The sequence below is a fragment of the Penicillium bovifimosum genome (genome assembly GCF_028826915.1).
Source record: "Penicillium bovifimosum strain IBT 22155 chromosome Unknown utg000004l_segment0_segment0, whole genome shotgun sequence".
Classification (NCBI taxonomy): domain Eukaryota; kingdom Fungi; phylum Ascomycota; class Eurotiomycetes; order Eurotiales; family Aspergillaceae; genus Penicillium; species Penicillium bovifimosum.
In genome coordinates, this window is record NW_026622713.1 from 1,668,321 (window position 1) to 1,695,641 (window position 27,321).

Sequence of the window (27,321 nt, forward strand, 5' to 3'; positions counted from 1 at the left end):
CTGTTAGGGGAGGCTTTCAAATGAGATGTTTTACTAATGACAGGCTCATAGGAAATTCTGGCATCAGATGCTACAACGACCCCTGACCTCTGTCAGCGCTTTCATCACTTCAGACCTACTAGGTCTACCAGTACGATCCCAAGTCAAGCGGTACATGAACGTATTTGTTGTTTTCCTCTTCTCGGGCATCTTGCATCTCGTGCTCGATCTTGTGCAGGGAATTCCAGTACCGGAATCCGGGGCCTTGTTATTCTTCGTCACTGCCCCTCTGGGTCTTATGATTGAAGATGGTGTCAAAGCGGTTTGGGGATCTGTTTCGGCGTCTCAAGCGCCAAGCAAGAATAATCTCCGTAAGCCAGTGTGGCAAAGGGCCCTCGGTTTGATGTGGTCTATGGCATGGCTGGGAGTCACCTCAACTGGGTTCTTTTATCCGCAAGTAGTGAGGCCGCAGAATCAGGCGCTGGTCCCCTTCTCCGTGGCAAGACATATTGGACTGCCTGCCCAGGCAGGGATCGTGGTGGTTGGGGGAGTTGTGCTAGCAAAAGTCTTCGAGGTCGAGGTGTGAGGTCATTGAACAGAATTCAGGGGTATCGCCTGGAACGGCGTTTGTCATTACTTTGAATATATTCATATGATAACTATTGAGATTCAATGCATTTTATATGGCTTTGTTTAAAACAGAACATAACATAGTACAGCATTACTCCATGGCAGCCCAGTAAAAGCAGCGAGGGATCTGCACTAAAGTGGAACACAAACACGGCCGTGCGTGGCCGCAGTTGACATGTCTCCGACCTTCCCCCGCGGCTTCGTTCCCCAACAACCAGGCGCACGAAAGTTCATATGTACCTTGAGATCTGAGATGCCCTGAAGTCAATTGGCTACTTCCAGTATTGCGCCCGGGAACATCATGGATCCCTCACAGGCAGCTTCGAGCAATGTAACTGGTACGGCCGCGGAGACGGAGACAAGGTGAAGCTTGCGCTGACCACATACCACAGTCGAATACACAGATCCCTCGGGCCTGTTCCCGCTCATCCAACCCGTGATCGAGTCGAAGCTCCCCCTGAAGAATTTGCACTGGAAATCGCCAACCCGCCCCGTGCGGTCAATTGAGTCGCTCCGCATCGGCTTCACTCCCGCGCAAGAATCGGAAGAACGAAAGTCTTCCAGCGAGAATGCCCAAGGCGCAGTTCCTCACCGCCGACACCAGATTCCCGGTCTACGGCAGACACCATATCTGAAAGTTTACCTCCTCCGATGCGACGATAACGAGACGTATAAGGCGACGGCCCGGCGAAACCTCCGAGAATGGATCAAGGCCAATGCTTCTACGCAGAGCTCGCAGTCTGCAACCGCTAGTCAGGAAAAGCACGATGCGTTTGAGTGGCTTATTCTACACGTGGTGCCGGACGGTGACGCTGCGGACAAGGCGGCCACACCTACATCTAAATGGGGCCGGAGTTCGACTACGGTGCTGGAGAAGGCAAAGGCCGACTTCAATGGGTCGTCCAAGACTGCTGTGGACCGCGTGGCTCAATTGCGTCTTCCGAAGCCGGGAATCAAGTCCCCCGAGTTGGCTGCGCAGCTGGAGGATTTGATTGACAAAATGAAGAATGGCATTTTGGCATCATTCGATCTGCGTGTGGCCCAGTACGAGGAGGATATCAAGGAAAAGGATTCCCAACGCAGTCTGCCTGGATGGAATTTTTGCACGTTCTTCATCCTTAAGGAGGGTCTTGCTAGGGGGTTCGAGAACGTGGGCCTCTTTGAAGATGCACTTGCTGGATATGATGAGCTAGCCGTTGGCTTGGATGCTGCTGTTCGGGATCAACTCGACGGGAGTGGTGATCAACACAGTGGCGCCCTCTCAATCGCTAGCAAGAACTGGGTAGAGATGGCCAAAAAGGCATTGGCCAGTGAGGCTTCTCATGACAACGATGGCGACGACGACGATGCTGCTCTCTTTACGGAGCTTTCGCCGGAGGCTTTCCCATTTAATTCCAACAAAATGTCCTACCGGGAAATGATCCTCGCTAGCGACATCTCCATCTTTGATTTCCGCACATACATCTTCTCTCGTCAACTGACTCTATTACTCCGAGCCGCGAGAGCTCCATCACTAGCTGGGAGTGAGCCTGGTCCAGATACAAATGCAGCGAAATCGGACTACAAGCCCGAAAATCTTATCTTGCTAGCTGAGATTTGCGCCAGAGCGACGGAGTTCATCGGGTTAGCTGCCCGTACTCTTAGCTATGATCTCGAATGTGGCCTGGCAGAACTGGTTCACGACGACAAGACAGATGTTATCAGCAATCTGGTCTCCTCATGGGTATTTTCAGCAGCCTTCCAAATTATCAGTCAGACTTCCACTCCAACCCTCGTGCTCCCTGAATCCTCTCTTCATGCTGTGGCACAATCGAGTGAAACGGCTGCTGTCACAATGGCAGACTCTCGGGCTGATGTTCCCCGTCGCACTAGTTCGTTGATTGGTGGTTCACGCGCTCCCCGGCCAATGACTCAGGATATCTCTGATACCGTGGGTTTGCTTCAGCGGCGATCGACGATTGATCACCCTAAGCCCGCGCCTTTTCCCACACAGAAGACTGGTTCCGAACAGCTATCATCCGGGAGGGGTGAATTGCTTCTGCTAGCACGGCGGTCTCTGGAGGAAATTGCCCGGAGACGAGGCTGGGCTGAGAACTGGAATGATCTCGGCCTTCTGTTTGATGATCGTTATCGATCTGGGGCAAGCGGGCTGGCGGAAGTCTCCCTGAGCGGCGATGACACCGAAGAGTCACAAATTGATTCTGAGAAGAGGCAAGCATCGCTAGTCGGCATAGAGCTTTCTGGCCTCAAGGCAGCATTAAAGTCAAAAGACGCATTCTTATTCCTCTATGAGGATTTGACAGACCGTTTGATCCGCCATAATATGGCGGCCAACCGAGTCAACTCTGTCGAACAGGCTCTGGCCGAGATCGCTATTCTACGATACAGGCGCAAAGACTACGAGGCTGCTGCATCCTACTTCCATCGGATGGCTCCTTTCTACGGCGCGAAGTACTGGAATGTCCTGGAAGGAAGCATCTTGGAACTTCATGCCCGGTGTTTGAAGGAACTGAAGCGGAATGAGGACTACGTCTGGATGATGATTCGGTTGCTTTCGAAGTTTGCTACATATGCGCAGGCGCAATTGTCAGTCAGACAAAAGGCTGTGACCGGCTCAATTCCTTCTACTGAGCAGGAACTACTGGAAGGACATGTCCGCGATCTATTTGAAGCATCTGGTGCTCTTCAAAAGGATATTCCTGCTTCTTTGACAGATTTCTTTGCCGATCTCCGTGTCGATCCGGCAATTCGACTGTTTGACAGTCGGGATGGATTCCAAATCCAATTGTCTTTGCGTTTCCTTCTGGGTCGACAGATCGAAATTGACAATCTCAAGCTTCGGCTGGTCAGCGCTCATGGCTCTCAGAATTCCGAGCACTGGATCGAGAGCTCAGCTAAGTTTGTGGTGAAGTCTTCATCAACACAGATCTTGATTGATTCTTCGGTAAGTACTTGTAATGGACGCTTGCATTGTCATCGACTAATTTCCACGCAGACCACACTTCATGGAAAGTACCTTGTGGATCGTCTTGAGATGAGAGCGGGCAACCTTGTCTTCAACTATAATGGCGGGCAAGACTCCACTCTTCCGGTTGGCTTCCGGGAAACAAAGGATTCAGACGAAACCTACGACCAGCCGTACATCTACTGTTACCCCCCAGCCGAAGGGCTACAGGTAAAGATCGTGTCACCACACCTTATCGATCTACAGGCCATGCGGACCCTGGAGCTGGAACTTGACAGCGGCCGAAATGATATCAAGTGTGGTACAATCCGCGTCAGACCCGCTACTGCAGGCCTACGGCTTCGTCTTACAGAGACAGAGGTTGTGGATGGCAAGCTTGAGATCGATGCCAGCCATGAGTCCGGCATTATCGAGTTTGGGCCGTTGGCCCCGCGATCTTTTGTGCGACTACGTGTTCCCTACACAGTGGAGGAGGCGTTTTCAACGCTCTCTGCGAGAGCCGAATTAGGATATGAGACTGAGCAAGGCCAGTTCGCTTCCTCAGCATCATTCAATGTCATTTCTACACTACCCATATCGGTCAATGTGCAGGACATTTTCAAGGATGAGTTGCTGTTCTCGCGGTTTACTATCAGCCCCGCAATGCTGATCCCATTGCGTATCACCAGCTGCAGTCTGCCCAGCTCGGATATGTACAGCGTGCAATCCAGCATCACCGGTCCCGTCGCCCTTGACGTCTTCCCGAAGCAACCTGCATCGCTTCTGTACAAGATTCGCCCTAATGAAAACAACGTAGCTGCATCCACGCCACGCAGCCTGAAGCTTAGCGTTGACTTCACCTGTGTGGATGATGAGTGTCTCGATGCAGTTGAAAGGCACTTCGCCACTGCCGTCAACTCAAGCCCATTCCGGCAATATGCATCGCTGTTGACGTCGCATATCGTCAGTAGCTTCCGCGCGCAGCTTTCTACGAATGACATGGAAGCCATCGGCCTGATTCGGGAGGTGAATATGTTGCCATACCGGGCCGTGCGATGGGATGATCTTCTCGGCGCCTTGAAAGCACCAGCGGAGGATATGCGACAGTGGCTCAAGGAGTGGCATAAGGTAAGAGAAACCATTTCGAACGTCCCCAGCTGGCTATAATACTCACATCTGACAACAGACCAACTCCACCATTCACCTCCCCGCACAGCCCACCATCCCATCCCGCCGCATCATCATCCCTGTCGACGTGCCGGAAATCCAGATCGTGCACACAGCTGAGCTGCAAATCCAACCTAAGCCCACCACAGACCCGGGACCCTCCACCCACGCCGCTGTGGGCCAGATGATCATCGCCGAACTCTATCTCCAACACACGCGACGCTGGTGTTCCCCAGCGACCCGCGAAAACGCAGATCAGCCCTTCGAATGCTCCTACGAGATCCACGCTAACCCAGACCTGTGGCAAATCGGCGGGCGCCGCAGGGGCAACTTCCTCGCGCGCGACGGCGAATCCAACCGCTTCACGGTCCTGCTGCTCCCCCAGAGACCAGGTCACCTCCTTCTCCCCGGTATCGAGATCCGCACCTTTTTCCCATCGGGGCCTCAGCTCCCGACGCCGCCTGTGACGGACCCCGCTGCTCCCGCGGCGCCGTCGCGTCGCTCGGTTCCTTGCGAAGTTGATTACCGCAATCATGGCGAGTCCGTGCTTGTTCTTCCGGACCTGAAGAAAACAACGGTTAGTCTCAGTGCTGCGGGCGGGAGCCATGCTCCTGGTGGAGGGTCGTGGTTGGTTGACTCGGAGCGACGCGCGGAGGAAGTTCGTTGATTCAATACATGTTTGTGTGTGTTACACACAACAGTGCTGCTGTCAGTGCATATGTGCTTGATGACCTCAGACTTCTCGTGTGTATGTAGATCTGTGAATCATACATCTTTTCTTCTTGTCAGAACCTACATCATGTACATCATGCTTTTGTCCTATGTTGCACAGAATACCCCCGCGGCGTTCGACGGGCCTTCCGCTTACCCCTTGACCAGATGAGGACTAGTTTGTCCAAATGGGGCTAGTGTCATCTGCTTCGCTGAAGTTGATATTCCGTCCGGTCAATTCTAGCGTGTCATTTTCAGAAATTTCTGATGAAATAGTCCTTAATGTCACATTTTGATTCTATCAATGTTTCTAAACGAGTCATCTGCCGGGTCCCATGAAACATTCATACAGTAGGAATACTCCGTAGAGCCGATCGAACAACAGGGTCCAGATCAGATCTTATCTAGGGTGGCGAAAGGGTGCGATAAGGCTAGAGAATTAAAGAATTTGAAACCTAAATTAACGTTTGTGTATTTTTCAAAAGGGGAGCGGGGCCCCAACAAAACCCGATGGGTCCCAACAAGCGGGTAGACACAATTTTATATCGGAAAATATCTTTTATCTTTTTTCAGTTATGATATTCCAGATTACTTGGTACATATTCATACAGTAGATGGTTCGGAAATTTGAACTCCTTATGTTAACGAGATATAATATTTAGTATCAGTTTCAGGAGTTAGTACTGTGGTAGTACTCTAGTAAAGTAGAGAAGTGTTGAGCCCAATATACCAACACCGAGTTAAGCCCGTCAGCCAAGCCGAGACCGGGGATCAAGAAAGTGGAATCACATGCCCCTTGCGCATGCCAATTGCCGGGCCACCTACGGTGTACTTACATCGACAAACATGTTGAACTACAGATGTTTGTACGCAGTACTCCGTACAGTAAGGCGTGGCTGGCGTGCACACCTGCACCTTTGAAGATTGATGCTGCTGAGGCGGCAAAACCGCTCAAAAAAAAGCAATGGCAATTGCCACCTGGGCCCCCTTCGTAGTAAATCGGACTCGGAATGAGCACCTCCAGGACCAATCCGCGCTCGTCTAGAAGTCACGACAGCACGAGAATGACCCGCCGAGGCAATTTGATCGCTTTGATGGCTCCACATGTTGGGGGAGACGTCTTCACCGTAGTATTCTAAGCATGTGAAAGGTACAGATATGACCAGGGAGCGAGCTTCAGATCGAGTCTAGCCTGGAGATCAGATCACATCGGATAGTCAGGCCACCCGGCAATTTGGAATTTTGCAAATACACAGTACACAGTAGTAGGCTGGCTTTATTCATACACCACACTAAACTAAGCTATATCAGGCCATCACATGATTCTCTGATGTACCCTATTTTTTAAATTGTAATCCTGCGTTTCCCTTTCTCAGTAGTAGTACGTACTCTGAACTCTCCATAGCAATTGTCGCACGCCTACCCATTGAATTGGATGTCCATTCTTGAAGCTGTTTAAGGTTCTCAACGGTCTGTTTTTGTCGTCTCACCCTGGGACGTCTCGCCTGAGATGACACCCTCAATGCCTCAAAAGGCCGGTTCCCAGCTATAATCTGATGCTCGATTATCTCGAATTGAGATGGTGAGCGCTGGGTTGACCGCCGAGTCTGGGAAATGGTCTGAAATATGGTCTGCCGCACAGATGAGGCATCGCCGGTGAGACTACAGAAACGGACCGTTGACAACCATGTAGATAGCTTCACAAAATGGAGATTTAGTTACAATTGCTATGGAGGGTATTAAGAAATGGAAACGCAGGATTACCATTTAAAAAACAGGGTACATCTGAGAATCAAGTGATGGCCTAATATAGTTTAGTGTGGTGTACGGAGTATGAATAAACCACGCCTTGCAAAAGTGTTGGGAGAAACGGGCTTAGTCGGTGACAAGGCTATCCGTGAAGAAGTACGGAGTATGTAGTAGCAGTATGTACGGAGTAGAAGGATGTCAATTGGTCCTTTAGAGCATATGTTAACAAGAATATCGAAGTTGTACAACATCAGTTCTATCGCCGAGGCAAGAAAGATCTCGTCCAGTTAACGTCAAGCTAATTGAAGGGTTCATACGGTGCCCAGAATTGATAGGCGAAGGCGAAAGATCAGCACTGGGTAAAATTTTCAAATGTGGTTACCATGTCCCGCCACAACAAAGACACGGGATTGGCTCACAGCCTGCAGTGGCGGTATGCAAAATTACCTGACGATCCCAGGGGTACCCGCGGTCCCTTTCCTTTTTGTTCAATTTTCCCTTCAATTTTCTGTTTCTTTTTGAGAGAGCTGTCTTTTCCTTGTTTGCTTTCTTTTTTTCTTTCTTCCTCTGTCAATTGCCTGCTTTGTCGGTGGCGTATTGAAAGGTCTGTGGTTTGCTTCGAGGATTCGGTTTATCAACCCTTGCTAGACCTCTTTCCAACACTTAAAGAGCTCGAAATTCTTTTGTGAGCAGGACCCTGACAGCTTGATTGAGGGCTTCCAACTAATCCAAGCCACAGTCTTCGCTTCTCGTTGCATATCCTCGGCCCCGTGTTAGTGTTCTGTCGTTTTCTAGGATCACAGTAAGGGTGTGATCTATACACCCTCAACATCACCGTCATGTCGTCCACCGCCCTTCCCAAGCGCGTTGCGCTCAATCGCAACCCCGCTACAGAGTCGTCGACCGTGAGCTCTGTCTCGGCTTCGCCCTTTGACAGCCCACGCCAGTCCCCGTCTTCCACCTCTCTCTCCTCCATGGCCTCTGAGCAGGAGGTCAAGGCCAGCAAGTTGGTCGACACCTACGGCAACGAGTTCAAGATCCCCGATTACACGATCAAGCAGATCCGCGATGCCATTCCCGCCCACTGCTTCCACCGCTCCGCCGTCACTAGTCTGTACTATGTCTTCCGGGACTTGGCCATCCTCGCCTCCATCTTCTACCTCTTCCACAACTACGTGACCCCGGAGACCGTCCCCTCTCTGCCTGCCCGCGTGGCCCTCTGGACGGTGTACACCATCGTGCAGGGTCTTGTTGGAACCGGTGTGTGGGTTTTGGCCCACGAGTGTGGTCACCAGGCCTTCTCCCCCTCCAAGGTCTTGAACGACACCGTTGGTTGGATCTGCCACTCCCTCCTGCTTGTCCCCTACTTCTCCTGGAAGATCTCCCACGGCAAGCACCACAAGGCTACCGGCAACCTTGCCCGTGATATGGTCTTCGTGCCTAAGACGCGTGAGCAGTACGCCACTCGTGTTGGCAAGGCCCTGCACGAGCTCGGCGAGTTGTGCGAGGAGACCCCCATCTTGACCGCCGGTCACCTCCTGGCTCAGCAGCTCTTCGGCTGGCCCATGTACCTGCTCAACAACGTTACCGGCCACAACAACCACGCCAAGCAGCCCGAGGGCCGCGGCGTTGGCAAGCACAACGGCTTCGGCGGTGGTGTCAACCACTTCAACCCCTCCAGCCCTCTGTATGAGGCCAAGGACGCTAAGCTGATTATTCTGAGCGATATTGGTCTCCTGCTCACTGCCTCTGCTCTTTACTACATCGGATCCACCTTCGGCTGGCTCAACCTGCTTGTCTGGTACGGCATCCCCTACCTCTGGGTGAACCACTGGCTCGGTAAGTTTTACATCCCTTCAAACATACAAAACCCCCCCAAATCCTCAAATGTATCTTCCTAACACCTTTCTAGTCGCCATCACCTTCCTCCAGCACACCGACCCCACCCTCCCCCACTACCAGCCCGAGGTCTGGAACTTCGCCCGCGGCGCGGCTGCCACCATCGACCGCGACTTCGGCTTTGTCGGCCGTCACATCTTCCACGGCATCATTGAGACTCACGTGCTGCACCACTACGTCAGCACCATCCCCTTCTACAACGCCGACGAAGCCAGCGAGGCCATCAAGGGCGTCATGGGCAACCACTACCGCACCGAGGCCCACACCGGCTGGACTGGTTTCTTCAAGGCCATGTGGACCTCCGCTCGTGTCTGCCACTGGGTTGAGCCTATTGAGGGTGCTACCGGCGAGAGCCAGGGTGTTCTGTTCTTCCGCAACACCAACGGCATCGGTGTTCCTCCTGCTAAGATCCCGGCCAAGGCTCAATAGATGCCGCTTAGTGCTGGCTTCTATTCTTTCTTCGGGGTCTATTTCTGGTTTTCTCTGCTCCTTCGGCTTACATTTCGATTTGATTTGGACTCTTATCTTGTATACTTTGCACAGATACACGGATACACCAAGACTGGGGGGGTTTGTCGATAGATTGAGATTTTGATTGCTCTTGGTTTCATTTTCTCTTTGTCGTCGTTTGTTTGGATGTGTTTTCCATGCGCTTGGTGTCTTTTTTTTCCCTATAGCCTTAGATCTCTGTTCTTGTTTCTTTGGTGTGGATGGTGGGTGTTGAGATGATTGTCGAATGGAGCAGAAAGAAAACGAGAAAAAGATTCTGATTGAATTTAAAATCAAAGAGAGAAGAGATGATGGTCTCCTTTTGTTCTAGAGAATCTATTTCTTATGCCCTTGTATATGATTGTGGTTAATATGAAGCGTGTTCTTTTGATATCTTCGATGTCTCCATTTACACACAAGTCAACACATAATAGTGCTCCATCCATCGTAAGCAACATGCTACTCAAGACAACCTACGCACTGGTCCTGGCTAGATGTCTTCCATCCTTGTATCTACATGATCTGCTCTTCCGGTTCGTTTCTCTAAGTCTCGATGAGGGTTTAGGATGGATCAATTACCCGTTTCCTTAGGTCTGAAACAGATAGTTAACACAAACATTCTATCAGATTAGATCACAATATACCGTAAGTATCCCGAGTAACGAGCAAGCTATTTAGCACTCATACTCCTCAAACCGCCTTCCCAGATCTCAAACTCAACCTCACCACTCCGTCTACCAGGCCGACCTTTCCTCGATCCATCCTTCAACCCACCACTCCACGGCGAAAAAACAAGCTTCATAAGCCTCCGCGTAACAACCTCCGGCTCAGAACCAAACTGCTGACTCTGCGCCCCAGATCCAGGACTCCTTCTACTCGGCGCAGGCATAGCTATCGAGTCCGGATCTCTATCGACATCCTGCGTCCCTCGTTCCGGACTCCGCATGGAATTCGGATACGCCTCCGCAAACAACCCCGTAGCACGCGTTTCCTTCTTGAGCGCAATCCGACAAGAAACCTGCGTCGTCCAAATGAACCCCAGAGCAGGATTCTTCAATCCGCTCTCTGTATACACCCCATCTCCCCAACCGGTAAAGAAGCGCTCCTGATGCGCCAGATTCAACAAGCCATTTCGCACAGGAGGCGCAATCAGGTACGAGCCGTCAAAGTTCTTATCGTCTTGTGCGTGATACGGTGATGAGGAGATAGCCGGGGAGGAGGACGGTGCCGGGCCGCCATTTCCAGAAGCTAGTATTCCAGCCCTGGATCTCGGGTGTGGGGAGTCCATGCCGGATCCACGGCCTGCTGTTTGTTTCGCGGATTGAACGCGTCGAACTGGCTGGACGGAACCGTTTATAGGCTCGAAGCGGTCTGAGACTTGGTTTGCGAGGACGATGGCAATATCTTTATTTACGGCGAGATTGCGGAGGAAGTGGCCTAGTTTGGCGATTTGTGTTGAGCGCTTGATGCGGGCTTGCATGTTGTTGGATGATAATTCGGCGCGGTAGTTTGAGGTTATTGAGTCGACGATTACTAGGCCTATGTTGTAGCGTTCAATCGCGATGGGGAGATGAATGTTTAGAATGTGGTCTTGGGATTCTAGGTCCATGGCGTTTATGGATAGGATGTCTTGGAGCGAGGGGGCTTGTTCGGCGGGGAGGGCTGAGAGGACGGGGTGGCATTCTAGGAGCTGGGAGAGTCGTGTTGTTGAGAGTGGGTGTTCGGTGGATATGTATATTGCTCGTCGCTGTAGTCCGTGTGGTTTGGGGAGCTGCACGGCTAGACAGAGACTGAGAAGAAATTGGGTCTTGCCGCTTCCACTGTACATCGACATATGTTATGGTCCGACCAGATTCAAGGGGAGGCATATGACCATACCTTTCGCCCGTGACCTCTGTGACGTATCTGGTTGGAATCCCGCCGCCCAGTAGGGCGTCCATCGCGGGATCAAGGGTGCTGATGGTACTCCATTGTGATGTTGTGCGCTTCGTCGCAGGGCCGAGTGACCAGCCCACCTCGGGGGCTATACTGGAGTCTGGGACATCGCTGGATGTACCTGTGTTTGACTGTGGCCTGTTGAAACCAATGTCGGCATGCAATGCCTCGACGATGCGGGAGGAGAGACGCCGGACGTCTGCGGGGGGTACGCGAGCGCGTTTCGCGATCTCGAGGGCGTCGAGGGTGATCAGATCGACAGTGGTGACTTTGGCTCGCTCTAAAGGAGGGAGGATGTGGGTGAAACTTTTGGTCGAAAAGTCAGGTAGGACTAGTATAAGATCCATGTAATTGGGAAAGAGAAGTCAAGCTCCTTGAGTTGATGTTCGTAGAATTTGAGCTCATACTGGCCAATTGTGGCCGGGCATAAATACATTTGACGGGAGTCGGGTTCGAACCTACGACGTCGAGGAACATGTGATTTTAAAAAGGGTAGTAGAAAATCAGTCTCAATATCAAAAGACCCGCACCTCGAATTTTGATCTGTAGGGAAGAAAAAAAATAGGTAGCTTCTCTTTGATTGAGCGTGTCATCCTTAGTGCAGGGGCCATGCTAATCTTCTCTGTATATTTTCATTTGACCATATGCCCCGAAGGGCATCAGGGACTTGATAAAAGTTCATTATATCCCCCGTTTTCTGGCAGAAATACACCGCCTAGTTATGCTGGGATGGCAGAACCATGACCGCCTGCCAACCAGTTCAATCATCAATTGCTGCAAAGCAACCCCGTCTTCAACCAAATGGAATTTCTCAACTGTCTCAATTTTCTTGTCGTGTATATCTTCTTATAAGAGAAGATACTCATCTCTTCGCGATCTAACTCGTGGCGGATTGCATCGAATCCGTAGTGGTCCAGTGGATTGTGAGATTTCCAGCACTGCCCGGACTCGAAATTGGACCTCCACTGAGGCTCCAGGGCTGCCATTATATTCTGGGCTGTCGAAGCAGGCGATCAGCTCAAAGCATTTTCGGGTTCGGCTTGCTTCGCCGGCGAGAGGGATGGATCGGATCTGTTGATTTCTTTTTCTTCCAGACGTTCTTGAATTTTCCGATTATGTGCAAAGCCAAATCGCTACGCAGCTTTCGATCGGAAAATTCAAGAACGTCTGGAAGAAAAAGAACTCAACAGATCCATCCCGTCCCTCTCACCGGTGAGATAAGCCGAAGTCGAAATCTTCTCTCAGAAAAAGATATACACAACAAGAAATCGAGACTGTTACGATTCCATTTGGTTGAAGGCACAATTAGTAACACATTCTGCATAGTTAGGCTATACCGTTTGAACGTTGAGTTGACGGGTTGCCATTCGAGATATTTCGGAGGAGTTATCACTGCTTCTAGCTTAGAAGCTTCCCTCGATTGGAAGGAATCTCTAAATGTATATTTTCATGCCTAATTCAGGGTTATGAGTCTAAACCAGTGGCTAGGTAATGACCTCAAGCATAAATACCGAAGCCGAGATCAGGGAGGTCGCCAATAAGCAGAAGTTTGAGGTTAGACTGCATTTCAAGCACTGAATTTGCTACCTACTAAGCCTTCCAAGGTCAGCTGCGATACATTTTGCATCTCTATCACCACGAACAGCCACAGCCAATCTACGAGTCACGGCCACAGAGCAAGCCCAAACGCCTTAATTCAGCACATGCGATTGTAGGTATCACTCCATCGATGACAGCACCCGAGGAACCTTGCCTACCTACTCCGTACATGTATATAATAAGCGCCAATCCGTCCAATTGGCAACCATTCACATGGTGAACTCTCCTGCCATCCACCCCAATCAGGGTAGCAGCCCAATTACGAAATACAGAGCTATGCTGCGTAGTATCATCTTTCCACAGCTCTTAAAGGGCGTGGGAGTCGACATAGTCATTACGAATCTGCACCATATACACATATGTTACACGGACTCCGGAATACCAGTAATCCTACTCGCAAGGTCCCCTGTTTTCCTGTATGCTGTGCTGCTCCTATTTGCATATCTGTACATGCAGGAAGACTTCTACTAAATACGAAAACTTGTACTTCCAACATCACTTCATGCATCTCCCCATCATTGCACCAAAGCCCGTTGCTGAACGGTACTCCCGAGGCCGACCCTGGACTAACGCATCCTCAACATCCCCACGCAAGACGGGATGTGATGGTGCATTTCGAAGTTGTTGATGTCGCTTATTGTTGTTGGGCACTTTCGTGCTTATGTCGAGCAGTGGAGATACTCTGGGGCCCAATCCTTACACCGCATAAATGTTAGCATACAGTGGGTTCAAAGGTGTGACCAACTTTGGAAGCTGGAACCTGATATATTTACGACAGTAGGTACTCTGTAAATACACAGCAAGAAGAGATAACCAAGGAAGCGTATCACTATAAGCCGATCGCCGGTGTAAAGAGAGTACGCAGTTTCGGGAGGCGGACTCGGGTTCATGGTATATCAGCTTGTTCTACTCCGTAGTCGAAGTTCCAAGGTCGTCGAGATAAAGAGCTACCTAGGTTTGTGTCCCTTTATTAGTAGTTGCCACAATTCCTGGGCACCGGGCAGTAATGGAGTGGACCTCGGGAAGCATCTCGAGTAGCTACTTAATTCAATCGGCTCCGGGCAGGGCTGTTCGGAGCTGATGCACAATGTATGTACGATGGACACGGGTACATACCTATATCGCCCGACTCCTCCGATGCTGCATAGGTTGTGAACATAACTCATAAAGCATTCATTCCAGGGGATCACAATTCCGAAAATGTCATAATCCCCAGTCAATTTAATGACTGTGATTTATATCTCAATTCGCGCGCACATCAATATCAGAGCGCCGTTGGACTTCGCCCGGTCTAGAATTTCTCGCTAGATAGCGGCCATGCAACTAAATCTGCAGGTGTCTCAATGCGGTGGTTCCTCTCGATTTTGTTCTCACCCAGCATTTGTTTCTGAGCATGTATTTGGTATGGAGTATCGCAGAATGGCATCTCTGGCACATAAATAATCAAGTGAAGGTTGGTACGTCAAAGGATGCAGACGTATAGACACGTCGTCCTAGGTGACGAGGTTGACATGATCAATTGACATCACTTCGAACTCTTGGCAGATCGGCGTAATCATCCTCTCGTCGGATGCAGTGTACATCGTACTTTTGCGCCATACAGTCTTACATGGTCAGTACATGTACGTGGCGTACTTGGTGAAACAAAGACAGGGAACAAAAGTACATTGATGGACAATGCACATATGTACGCAGTACACTCCCCTGCTAGTATCACTAATAAATCGACTACCGCGGCACATGATAATGTTCAGGAGCTCAAGGATAAAGAGGAATCATAGATCAAGGAATCAATTAGAACTGTGAACGAATTAGACGAACAGCAAGCGGCCGAGGAAATTGCTTGCCAGAAACAGTCTAGTCAGAACCGGATCATTACTGACATTGATGCTTGGCCCATCCACTGTGGCTAGCCAAGCCACGCCCTGAGAGGAGATCGGTGGTCTGATGGAGCCCGGTCCGATGTTCGAAACGAACCCCGTCTTTGATATTTTGCGATCAGGACTGCTAGGCATGAAGAAAACATTCCTGTCCGAGTATCTGAAATCGATGGCTGCTTAGTTCTGCATCGAATGGGGCCGTCCTTGCTGCTTTGTTGGTTCCCCCACTTTGTTGGAGATCAAGAGCTCTGTAATGGATACACGGTAATACACCGTGTCCATACAAATACGTAGAAGAGGGACGGGAGGACCCGTCTCAGGTACTCCGCAGAGTCATCACTCCGTAGTAGTCGACAATTCCCATGAATTTGCGCAGAAATCTCTCAGAATGGCATGTCATAGACCACTCTCAATCTGATATGCAGATATAGATCAATAGAGGCGAAGATGGAGCATTATGGAGACAGGGCAATTAAGAGACACCGGTCCGTTGGACTGGGTTGCGGCCGGAACCCAGGAATGGGAACGCCGGGTAACGTGGAGGGGCTGATCCATGGGTGCAAATTACCAGATGTCTTTTGGGTAACACATCTATACATTGAAAACAACAGGCAGAAGAACGAAGGACAGTCTCAAGAAAGAGATAGACGTTGATTCTACTTTCTCTCTAAACTGACCACAAGTTTTGTGGTAATTTAATTGATCGCTAACTACTGGTACTTCTGTTTGATGATATTTTCTTTGTATTTTGGTTTTCGTTGTTTGGTCTATTATTACATCCGAGCAGGGGTAGTGTATTATTCGAAGGTTCTAATGACACTTAACGTGAATGTATGTACACGGCCAGATAGTCCAGATCATAGCTCCGACGTCAAGGTCTCTCTATGGTCGATACAGTATTCTCCAGATATTCTATCAAGTTATACTATCTCTCTCTCGGAAAATGACAAAGAAAAGGAACAATCAACTGTAAACAAAACCAGAAACAGGAAAAAGAAAACAAGCTGTATACACGTAATAACCAATACGGGGCTACCGAACAGGTACTTCGGTCATACCGCAAAGGCCCATAATCGGGAGGCGTACTCAGCTGGTCAAGCGTCTGCTAGTGTCACCAATTCCCACTCTCTGCCCCCTCTCCCGCTCCCTTTCTTCTCCTCTTTGGTTTCTGTTCTCCATAACCCATTGGGGATTGTTCCTTCGTTTTTGAATGTTTGGATCGATTTGGATTATTTTCAGCGCATGTGATCTCAACGAGAAAGAAAACAGTCAAATCGGATTAACACCTGCCCTAAAGGCTCAGGGCTGTGTGTGTGTATTCCAAATTGTATGTCGCGCGTCGCATCAAAATCAACACACCTACTCGGACGGCCCGATCGATCAATCCCACCTTTTGCTAATGCTGCGACCGGTAGAATATCTGGAAATAAGAGCATCATATCGCCAACATGGCAACCCGACCACCCATTATGCCGCCTCATAACGAGACCGAGCACTCTGTCAGCCGAATCACTCGTGAAGGCAAACAGCTCACATACAAATTGTGCGTGATGCAACAGCCAGAGCGCGCAAGAGCATGCGGTGCCGGAGCAAAGTGTAAGGATCATTACTGAATCAAGTCAGGGCAATGTTGACTGACTGTCGGCCAACAGCATCTGCCGACCGTCGCCCAGTTGACCCTCCGCCTGTGGTCGAACTGCGCATCTTCGAGTCGGACCCGGCCAATGACGCGCAAAAGACCGATATCACCTTTGCCTACAACGCCAACTTTTTCCTATATGCAACCCTTGATACTGCACGACCTCTCGCACACGGGCGGGTGGCCGGTCCTCCGTCGTGCCCGGTACTAACCGGTGTCCCAGTTGCCGGTGTTGCATATCTCGATCGGCCCTCGCAAGCAGGCTATTTCATCTTCCCCGATTTGTCAGTACGCCATGAAGGCAGATATCGATTGAACTTCCACCTGTACGAAGAAATCAAGGATGCGAAGGACGCCGACAAAGACTCGACTCTACCTCTCCCCAATCAGATAGCCCACCCGTCAGCATCAAAGTCTGGCGCACCGCAGGCCTTCCTCCATTTCCGTCTCGAGGTCAAATCAGTACCGTTTACTGTGTTCAGCGCTAAGAAATTCCCCGGGCTAGCAACTAGCACTTCCTTGAGCCGTATTATCGCCGAGCAGGGTTGCCGCGTTCGCATCCGTCGTGACGTCCGTATGAGACGCCGGGGTGACAAGCGGGAGGAGGATTATGAATTCGATGAAGAACGCGCGGCGGCTTTCGCAAGATCGTCAGATCGGTTCACCACCCCGGACAGATATGCAGCTTCAATGGAGCGGCCTCGGTCCAATAGCAATGGCAGCAATATGGAATCTCCCTACGGGTTTGTTCCGCCAGATCGACGACCATCAGCGCCCGACTACGGCTTCCAGTGTCCACAACCGTACCAACGACCAATGCCACCTACAGGCATGTCACACTCTCAAACACCCTCCTATCAGTCACATCTTTCATTTGGTTCCACGCCTTCGCATTATCCTGCTCCACATATGCCACCTACGCCCCCACCAGTTGCATCGCAAGGCATGTACTCTCCACAACACGCATACGCTCAAATACGACACCCATCCAATGGCTCCGACTATGAAGGGACACCGATTGGATATCCCAGGCCGCCTCAAATACCTGCCGAGCGGGCTGGTTATCCTAAGTCCATGATGAACTCTTATCGCATGGACCCGCCCAAAACAAATCCATACATGGATCCTCGCATGACTGAACCAAGCCCGTACCCTACAATGCCTCATGCTCCAGTCCCACGCTCTCAAACCCCGACACCGGTCCAATCTGTTTCCGTTATCAAGGCTATGCCGAATGAATTTGCCAACCATATCGTTCCTTCTGTGGAGTGCTCTTCACCTGGTCCTGGGGGATATGACAACGTTAGAGGAAAGCGTATGGTGTACCAAACTGGGCCCACCTATGGCAAGCGGTCTCATGAAGAGTCGTTCGGTCTTGATGAGCGCGCGATGCAAAACGGCATGCGGCCCGATACTGACCCTTATCCGAGCCCATACCGCGATTTCTCGGGAGAAAGCCGGGCAGCCCTCATGGCTGAAATGGGCATTGAGATGGCCTACAAGCGCGCCAATGGGAAAGTGGTGATGAAAGCTCCTCCATCAAGTTGATGAGATATCTTGCTATATACCCGCAACAAGTTCCAATATATTCGCCTCGAATTTGGGTGATGACTTGAGCCTTGGACCGGTCAATGGACTGGATTCCTGGCATGGACTTGACTACATTCTTCTCTGTACATGATTCAACCTTTTTCTCTCTCCTTCATTGAAGTCCTGCGCGACCAGCGAGCCCTAGATCACTCGACACATTCATGCACTGTCTCTTCTGGAACTTACATCTTCCTAGAGCAAGAGCAAGGCACCATGGGCCGTATCATTCCAACATGGACCGTGGGATCGAGCCAGGGATTCTCCCATCTCTTTGGAACAATAGCTGGGTTGGTCATGCTCACCCAAAGCTATTCATGACTATTTGACTTCCTTTCGCATTTTTGGGTTGCGCTGGTGCTATGGTGGTGGTGTTGGCTGCCTGTTTGTTCTTTCCGTTGGCGACATCTTTCAAACATCAGCATTGGCCTCGTTATGATCGCATGGGAGACGCTATGTATGATGCCAGGTTCCCTTGTTTCGCACCATTCCCACCGAAGCCCTTGTGCTTGACCTCCCCTTGATACCGGGGTTATGGCATTTCCTTGATACCTACTTCGCGTCTGTTACTTAACCAATATATGACTTCCAAAACTGTACTATCAAATGCACATCACATTGCTTGAAGTTGCAGTCGTAGTTTACATCAGGATCTCGCCGATCCTCACCTGTCAGCGATGATCTTGCGGCATGCGGACATGTTACTGTCACGTTGGCATTATCGAAGGGGATCTATGTATAATAACGTCAAGAGTCAACGTGGAGAAAACACGCTGTCATATCTACATTCCCTCTCGAATGCCGATAAACACATGTCTGAGACATGTGGAATGATGCTTCCAAGCTTCACTAAGGTCGAGATCCCTACATACACAGTCTACAGGAAGAATATAGGGACGATGTACAGTATAATTTGCACTTTGGAAAGGCACATTCTAGTCATGTAGCTGGTACCTAAGAAATAGTGGGGGTTTCGGCTAAACCTAGGTACACAGTACCACAACAAACTTTCCAGGATCCACGGTTGCCCCCCTTGGAAAGTGCGGAGTATGTAAACAAACCTGCCGCCTCATCAAACATTCAATTTACTCGCACTCGAATTTTCCACTTTCACTTCCTCTCTTTCAAGTCTAAGATATACACTTCGATGCCAAATTCTAACCTGTGAGTTTTGCGCTGATATCTTTCCCGTAACAAGGGGAAAAGATAATCCAGGTGCAAAGGTAAGCTCCCTTCAATTGATCCCCACGGAAGGGATCCCAGAAGAACCGCATAAGAAGAAATTAATCTAACTTCCCTGCGTTGTTTCACAGTGCCCCCGACTGCAATGGACATGGATATCGACCCAAGCCCCGCGCAGCAGCGCACCTCCCGCAAGCATTTGCGCTCGAGTTCCGACGACTACGACTGGAGCTCCGACATCTCCGGCCAATTCGACGATGCCGAGGAGGGAGAAGGAGAGGACTACCGATCACCGGCAGGAAATGTCGCCAAAAGACGTCGCTCGAATGACTGGCCCTTGCCCGAAGAAGCCGCCGACTATGGAACCCATGAGCGCCGTGCCAACCGCAGCGAGAACGGCAATCTCAGCGTGGGCGGAAACGGGTCAGCTTTTAGGGCGTCACCTCGCGCTTCTCCTCGTGGCTCGTTGGCTTCGCTGCGCGCTCGCCATGCCGCCACATCTGCTTCCAGCCCCCGCCGTCCTAGAGGCAGGACATCGCGGTTCGTCGAAGCGACCATGAATGATAGTGTCAGCGAGCGACCGCCGAGCATTTACCTACGGGAGCAGGAGAATAAACAGACTGGAAATCCGAATCGCTCGTCTGGCATTTTCCGGTTCGGGAAGGCTATTGCTTCAGCGTTCAATCCCTTCGGTGGATGGGGAAGGAGCTCTGAGGGTTCGCCAAACAAGTCGCCGCAGAAAGATGTAATCACTCAGGCGGAGAAGGCTTATGCGGAATTAAAGAAGGCTGGCTACAAGGGCACGAACAAGGGCTCTTACACTAAGGGCCAGTGTGTTAATACTGCTCTCGCCGACCAGACATGGCAGTCTATCCAGCACAAGCTGCCGCCCAGTTCTCCCGTGAAATATTCGTATCGCAATTCGGTTGAGAGGGATGAAAATGCTTTTCCCGCACGATCTGACTCTTCAGCTTCCAAACGCTCTTCCCTGCAGGATCTCCGCCTGCCCAAGTCATTGTTCCATAGAGGTCATGAATCGCCAACTGCGACAGCAGTCTACTGCGATAGGTTTTCCGAGGAATCCGAGCATAATGGGATCCGCAAGCAGCCGTCTCGCAGGGAGCTCTCACGCCAAGTCAAGTTGATCAAGAAAGTCAGCAATCTTGAGGACAAGTTGGAGCGCGCCCGACGGGAGCTTCGTGACCTCACCGGCAACGAGGAGCGGACCCCAGTACCTGCACCTCAGTCTCAGATGCTCAATACCGAGATGGACCCTGCATCTTTCCCCCGGAAATTCGTTCCTGGCGCTCTGCCAACCCTACCATCGGAACGACTTCTAGATCAACAAGCCGCAGAAAATACGGCTCCTGGGTCCCACTCGACCAACGTAACAGCACTGCCATCGATGGAAGACCGAGAAAGCTTCTCTTTCGAAGAATCACGACCGGTTCAAAGCCCGGCTGCGGCCAAAAGTCTAAAACGGCGCTCGTCGTCCATGAGTAAGGACCGCCATTCCCGCAAACGGAAGTCTCCCATCTCTGAACGTGTCGATAGTCGGAACCCTCTTCAGCCCGCTACGGCGGCCAGCATCGCCAATGACAAACAAGTATCAGAGCACGAGGACCTGAACGACTTCGGTCCACTCAACCCACCGGGCAAAGCGAAATGGCTGAAATCCGAAGCTGGCGACAGCCCCGGCTCAGCGAGGCGTCGACAAGCTGCCGACAACGCAGCTCTCTCCGCAGGCCACGAAAAAGAAGAAGACGCAGGTAGTCCCAGTGCCAAACGCAACACCAAAAGGTTCCCCAACATTCAAACCCGAAAAGCCTCCGGCACCACCCGCTCACCCAATTTCAATAATTCCAAGCCCACCACCCCTCTCCGCATAAAACCCAGCAGTTCCAATCTACGCCCAATGTCCTCACCTGCTACAGCTACGGACGTTAATACCCAGTCCGATATCTGGGCTACGCCTCTCCCCGCCCCGCAAAGTGACTCTCGCCGCAATACCTTCTACCACCATCCCCAGCGCCAGATTAATCCTGATCGTAGCCCCCGCACACCTACACGATCTAAGACGAGTCCGACTCGGAGACGGTCTGCTTACCGTCTTGACGAGGATATTCCGCCCGTGCCGCCGCTTCCTGAGGAACATCGCTCGAGTGCTGCTAAGATCAATGTCAGTGTCAACAGGTCACCGAAGAAGAGGCCTGTATCTGCGCCGGCTTTTTCTCCGTCCGTTCTTTCTCCGTCTACGCCTTCTGTTGTGGACTCGCTTATCTCGGGGCTTGAGGATTATCAGTGGCCGGAGGACATTTTCTGAGGCTTCGGATTTTGGATGTACGAATTGGATCATTGGACATGGTGTTTTGTTGTGTTAGACAATTGTGGTTATACTGTCATAGCTGTGCGAGGTGGTGTCGGTTTCGGTTCTTTTCTCGGTTGATGCTTTCGGTTTCACTGTAACGAAATAATGAATGTCTATACCCTGGCGTCTTGGGTTGTTAAGTTGTCATGCAATTGAACTGAGTGTATCCCGCTTTATCTTGGCTTTTCGTATATTGTGATGCAACAACTAACCTGATAGATACTCTCGACCTCAATCCCGATGCAGCGCAACATCCTTGGGCAACATCAACCAACTCACACCTGCGGCTCCAAGCAACCCAACAAGCATAGGCTGCAGTACCTGAACACCTACCTTCCCTGCTATAATACCCGTCAAAGCAGGGAAGACCGATCCACCGATTTGTCCGAGTACAAAGACGAAAGCTTTTATAATTAGGGTTAGAAAGTGCGATAGGAAGTAGAAAACACACAGACTCAAACTCACCAATTGCCGAAGACCGGATCTCTGGCGCAAAGATCTTGGTCCCTACCGATATGCCCTAGAACAAGGATTAGATATAAACTCTAGAGTAGGACCGCTGGGGTGATAGAGAGGCATACTGTTGCAAAGAAAGGACCCGAGAAGAAGCCCAGTAAACTGACTGCTACTGCCTCAGTAATGATATTTGGCACGCTGGGCAGATCCCAAAGTTAGCATAGATACCAGAAGCGAGAAAGAGACCCCGAATGAAGGCCAGACGGGACTCACAGCCAGAATACCAATTGTAGTCCCACACACAGCACAGCATAGATGAAGATCATACGGCGCTCGCCGAGTCTATGTGTTGGCTCAGCGAGGATGAGACGTCCTAAAAAGCCTCCGCCGAAGTAACCGGCCGGTATGTAGCCCATTTCCTTGACATTGCCGTTGCGGACGACGACCAGGTATTCGACCATCCAGCCTATGAAGTCAGCAAATACCACAGAAGGTTACCTCCCATACATAACCAAATGACAACCCAAGAATAACAAAAAGGGGAAAAAAAAGAAACTCACCACTAGCAGTAATAGCCGCCCCAAGAAAGAAAAAGAAAAACAAACTAACCAACCAAACCCCGGGCGTCGAAAGCGTATCCCTAATCTCCCTCAACGCAGACCTCTCCCCACCCTCTCCCCTGACCACAGGCGACCTAACCATACGATCCCTAAACGCCGCAGCCACAGACACCAAATTCAACACCCCGACCCCAACAGGAAACAGATAGAAAAGAGCCCACTTCGGCTCGGCATTCGCCGACGCCACAGCCGTCGCCACAAACGGTCCTACCAGACATCCGGCCATGTACATGGCGTGGATGAAGCCGAGGTAGCGGTGTGCGCTGGGCAGGGCGGAGATGAAGGTGTTTGCGTGCGTGTCGTTGTAGGCTTGGCCCAGGCTGGCTAGGAAGAAGGTTACGCAGTACAGTGGGAATGGCGGTTCCCAGACGCGGAGGATGTGTGCTAGCACTTGGAGGGATGCGCCTAGGGTTAGGATTGGGCCTAGGTTTAGGTTTTTGGTTATTGGGCTGTTTGTTAGCGCGGCGATTAGCCAGCCCAGGAAGGTTGTTGCGTAGCTGGTTGACGTTGTTAGTTCCATTGTGTTATGAGAGTGCTGGATGGGCTGGTGTTTTTTTTGGGGGAGAATTGGGTATTGGGTATTGGGGGGATTGGGGGAGATATTGGATAGTTGACTTACACGACTGCTACCATGTCTGTTCCGATGTTATATGTGCGTATCACGTAGGGTATTATTGAGCCTAGACTTCCGTCGTTGATGCCGGCGACGAAGAAGGAGAGGGCTGCGCTGAGGACTTTGAAGTATAGCCATTTTGGGACTGGGGGTGAGTGTTGGAGGATCTCATGCTCATTCTCATGCTCATTCTCAAGCTCATGCTCGGCTGGGGTTGCTTCGTGTGACGCTCTTGATTGGAGCACGATTGTTTCTGTTTGTGTCTGGGTGCTCATGATGGTGATTATGACCACCAGAAGGTGGCATTTCCGCTTGGAAATAAATGCCTGGGTTTTGTCAACACTTCGACCTGGGTTGTGGTCACAGTTGAGAGTTGGGAGCGTTTGATGTCGGAGCAAAAACCCGCGATGTATGAAGATGGTTAAAACGTGGGGTCCGTGGGGGAGTTGATGTCTTGGCCCGAGGTTTAGCCGAACTACTTGAGATATCCCGACTTCTTAGCTACACACATGAGAGAGAGAAATTCATTGGCCCGATGTAGCTTGCTCTATGGAAGTATAAGCTGCTATGCGGGGTTGCTATCAGGCCTGCCGACAGCTGGAAAGCAGATTTTGGCTAGTTCTTTCGATGCTTTTGATTTAATTTCCTATTCTGATTATAAACTCAGATGCAGAATGTTGGTATCTCGCAATCTCCGAAGAAAAATATTCACAAAAATGTTGAGCAGGACAGGCGCCACAAACCAGGATGAACAGGAACAGATTCTTTTTTCTACAGTCGAAAGTATATCCAAGCCTGCATATCAAAGGCTGCTCAAACTGGGATCAGATTCGAAAAGCTTGTCCAACCGAGCTGCTGTTTTGGTCGAGACTGTGAAATCGCACCAGAATCCGCCATCCGCCTTGCACATGACTTGTACATTGTATCTCGTGGGATGATCGCGGTTCAATGAGTGTCCAAGAACAAGAGGCCGGGCCGTGACACACCCATTTATAGCGCTTGCATTGACGGCGCCCCCATTGGCAGAAGCATCCTCTTTCGTCACAACGGCTGGGCCAAAATCGATATTTCGCCACGCGCCACACCAGTTGGTACAAGCGTACCCCAAATTCCCGGGCTCGGTAACCTGCAACATACGTTTCCTGTTGTAGAGCTTCTTGGTGACAGCAAGGTTGCGCTCAATACTTTCCAGCTGCATCCCCTCGAGGACTGCAAGTCGATGCTGATAAGCCAATTTTCCGAGGGAGACCTTATTGGGATTCGGGCTTTGCTGTACGATATGGCAGATGCAGTTGTGTAGATATGGCTTGTCGGCTGGAAGGGCCGGATGGCGTCCACGGCCATTCATGGCAGTGGAGAGGCTCACTTTCTGAGAGGATTTGCGTCCATAGTTTGCGAATTTAGTTAAGAGTGCAGTGACGATATCACCGGAGGTCAAGGGCACGGTATCTTCTCCGAATTCGCTCTTCAGAGCCTGTGTGTGGCGGTCACGTAGGCTTTCAACTAACTTGACTGGCAGGAACAGCATTCGTCGTGTTTCCTCGGGGTTGAGGATGAGATCCGGTAGTAAGCCCATGATGTATCTTGTTTTCTCCAGGTTATTCATGATACGATATGTGCCTTTCCTCCGCAGCTCTTTCTTTGAGAGTTTCGGACCATCCAATGCGCCGGGACGCAGCTGCAGGAACTCTGCTGGCGTTTCGCCCTTGATAATTTGCAACCAGGCAGTGATCAGACTTGCGAATCCCATCTGATCCGATACAGCATGCGGTAAGCTCAATGTCACGACTGTTGCGTCCGTATATTTGACGATATGCACAAGGAGCAGAGGCGTGTCAGGTTCCTCGAATTTGCGTTCCTTCGGCCAAGTAGAAGGCGTCCATTTGTCCTCCAGTTCTGGAACAGACCATGGCCCGTAGAAGGGGCCGGAATCGGCCTGAGGAGACTCTGGCAGCAAGTTGGCGGCTGCGAGAGAGGAATCAACGATCTGATTTGACCATTGGAACAGCTTGTAATCAGCCGTGAATGAATCCGGAAGGCGATATGCTAGGTCTCCATTGGTGGAATTGGCCTCCAGGCGGGCTCCGAGGATTGGTAGATGGTCTCTGATGAGGTGGCCGAGCGCATCGCGCATTGCTTCTTCGTTGAGGATCTCGCGAATGACCATGAAGAGAATGCTGCGGACGTTGTTGATTGGGACCCATTGGTCTATGGGCTCTAGGGGGATGAGCCGGGAAGACTCGCTGCCATTCTCCATGGTTTTGCTGTCGTTTGTCATTTTTGACGACTCTAGCGCTGTGAAAATTTTCAGATGGTGAGAAATCTACAGCTCTGTGCGGGCAATCGGGCCGATAAGAAAAAAGTTAAGAAAAAGGGGCGTTGAGGCGGAGCTATCCCCCTTTCTTCTTGTAACGACCTACTAACTATCTCATGAAGTACAGGTGGACGGACCTCGAGTAAGCCCGTGTACTTATCTCTTACAGTGAGACGGACGTCTTTTGCATAGTCGACTCCCGATGTCAGCACATACGCACGGTACCTAAATTTTGCACAAACTTAAATGAGATGATTATATGATCAAGTGCGATTCTGATGGTCAGCCATGATAATTCTCAGGACTGGAAGTATCGGCCATTGTTCTATTGTCGTGGCCGTGGCCGAGACCCTGTCAGCTTCTCGGGTTCGGCGCCGTCTAACACGTCATGGAACGGTGAACCCGTAATTGACTTCTCACAAAGCCTTTATGATACCTTTGCCTATCTTCTAGGCTCATCGCTTTTCTCGTGAAAGGTGAAAGGCCAATCTCACAAGTTCTGAATCTTCGGATTCATTCGTGATCTCGTATCCACACTGAGTCATAAGTCATTCGAGCGCGTGAGCTTCAAGATCATTCCAGCCATCCTCACTCTCCTCGACTTTAGTATGAGCGAAGCTAGGCTCCGAACAAGTCCATTGGGATGGAGAGATTCATCACGGTTGGCGCGGTTTGAGCAGCGGCAGCGGGACGGTGAAGGGTGGAGATGATGTCGGAAATACTGGGACAATACTGGGTACTCAACTATCCCACTATTCCTATTTAGGATATATCATGTGACTTTTGTATCGTAAATCCCGTTCGAGGGATCAGATAGAAAGAACAGACATACATTCATTTATTGGATACACAAGATCGCTCCCCATTTGCTTCCACAGTTATGAGTCTGGAAGTTTTGTGAAGAATCGCTGTACTCGACCCCCTCGACCCCTTTTTTGAAGCTATTTCAAAGCACATCAAGGCCGTTCGAGCCCCTGAGTCTGCCGGTTCGTCCACTGGCTAACAAATCCCAAAAGCATTGGGCATCAGCGACCCCAATCCAAATGGAATCAACGAACGTCTCCGTCGCGAAGCGCGGGAAGCTTCAATCACCAGAACAATGGCCGACATGGATAAGCACAATCCGATCCCTCGCGAAAGATCACAACGTCTGGGAACTCCTTGACCCAGAAAAGAGTGACGATAACCTTACCAAGGAGATCGACGAGCCCGAGCTGCCTCCAATGCCACAGCAGACAATGAACGAGTCCAATCAGATGATGTACCGTATGTGGGGGTACGAGATGGATTTCTATAAGATCAAGCAGGCAAGATATGAGAAACAGCAAAAGGGCCTTGCTATCGTGAACACAGCCATCAAGGCCTCGGTACACGAAAACCAGCAGTACTCCTTGAATGATAAGGACACTGCCCGTGAGAGGCTAGTTTTCTTAAAGTCTCGGTTCGGCCAATCCACCAACCGTTTCGAGATAGTTCGCAAGGAGTGGAAAGCGACGTCGCATCTACCATCAAAGAACGATGTGGATGTCGACAAATGACTCGGCGAGTGGCTGAGGCTAT

General features: G+C 50.6%; 8 protein-coding genes across 8 annotated transcripts; 5 read left to right on the top strand and 3 right to left on the bottom strand.

The window, feature by feature from the left end:
- Positions 1-910: 910 nt before the first annotated feature.
- N7515_004935 (putative TMEM1 family protein) lies at positions 911-5,387 on the top strand (the record flags this gene model as incomplete). Its single annotated transcript, XM_056665679.1, has 5 exons — positions 911-947; positions 1,002-2,141; positions 2,199-3,553; positions 3,605-4,681; positions 4,740-5,387. The coding sequence occupies 5 exons, from the start codon at positions 911-913 to the stop codon at positions 5,385-5,387; spliced, it is 4,257 nt and encodes a 1,418-aa protein (XP_056522629.1).
- Positions 5,388-8,019: 2,632 nt separating this feature from the next.
- On the top strand, positions 8,020-9,508 carry N7515_004936 (oleate delta-12 desaturase odeA; the record flags this gene model as incomplete). Its single annotated transcript, XM_056665680.1, has 2 exons — positions 8,020-9,019; positions 9,093-9,508. The coding sequence occupies 2 exons, from the start codon at positions 8,020-8,022 to the stop codon at positions 9,506-9,508; spliced, it is 1,416 nt and encodes a 471-aa protein (XP_056522630.1).
- Positions 9,509-10,238: 730 nt separating this feature from the next.
- N7515_004937 (putative DNA repair protein (Rad57)) lies at positions 10,239-11,850 on the bottom strand (the record flags this gene model as incomplete). Its single annotated transcript, XM_056665681.1, has 2 exons — positions 10,239-11,388; positions 11,447-11,850. 2 exons carry the CDS (start codon positions 11,848-11,850, stop codon positions 10,239-10,241), a joined length of 1,554 nt encoding a protein of 517 aa, XP_056522631.1.
- Positions 11,851-16,430: 4,580 nt separating this feature from the next.
- veA (sexual development activator VeA) lies at positions 16,431-18,169 on the top strand (the record flags this gene model as incomplete). The annotated part of the gene is made up of 2 exons (XM_056665682.1): positions 16,431-16,578; positions 16,635-18,169. 2 exons carry the CDS (start codon positions 16,431-16,433, stop codon positions 18,167-18,169), a joined length of 1,683 nt encoding a protein of 560 aa, XP_056522632.1.
- A 1,366-nt stretch (positions 18,170-19,535) lies between these two features.
- On the top strand, positions 19,536-21,713 carry N7515_004939 (putative nuclear RNA binding protein; the record flags this gene model as incomplete). Its single annotated transcript, XM_056665683.1, has 1 exon — positions 19,536-21,713. One exon carries the CDS (start codon positions 19,536-19,538, stop codon positions 21,711-21,713), a length of 2,178 nt encoding a protein of 725 aa, XP_056522633.1.
- A 276-nt stretch (positions 21,714-21,989) lies between these two features.
- N7515_004940 (putative MFS transporter) lies at positions 21,990-23,722 on the bottom strand (the record flags this gene model as incomplete). The annotated part of the gene is made up of 6 exons (XM_056665684.1): positions 21,990-22,162; positions 22,224-22,278; positions 22,340-22,412; positions 22,488-22,680; positions 22,775-23,331; positions 23,454-23,722. The coding sequence occupies 6 exons, from the start codon at positions 23,720-23,722 to the stop codon at positions 21,990-21,992; spliced, it is 1,320 nt and encodes a 439-aa protein (XP_056522634.1).
- A 527-nt stretch (positions 23,723-24,249) lies between these two features.
- Positions 24,250-25,725, bottom strand: N7515_004941 (BCL5p; the record flags this gene model as incomplete). Its single annotated transcript, XM_056665685.1, has 1 exon — positions 24,250-25,725. The coding sequence occupies one exon, from the start codon at positions 25,723-25,725 to the stop codon at positions 24,250-24,252; it is 1,476 nt and encodes a 491-aa protein (XP_056522635.1).
- A 1,079-nt stretch (positions 25,726-26,804) lies between these two features.
- Positions 26,805-27,299, top strand: N7515_004942 (uncharacterized protein; the record flags this gene model as incomplete). The annotated part of the gene is made up of 1 exon (XM_056665686.1): positions 26,805-27,299. One exon carries the CDS (start codon positions 26,805-26,807, stop codon positions 27,297-27,299), a length of 495 nt encoding a protein of 164 aa, XP_056522636.1.
- Between the last annotated feature and the right edge of the window lie 22 nt (positions 27,300-27,321).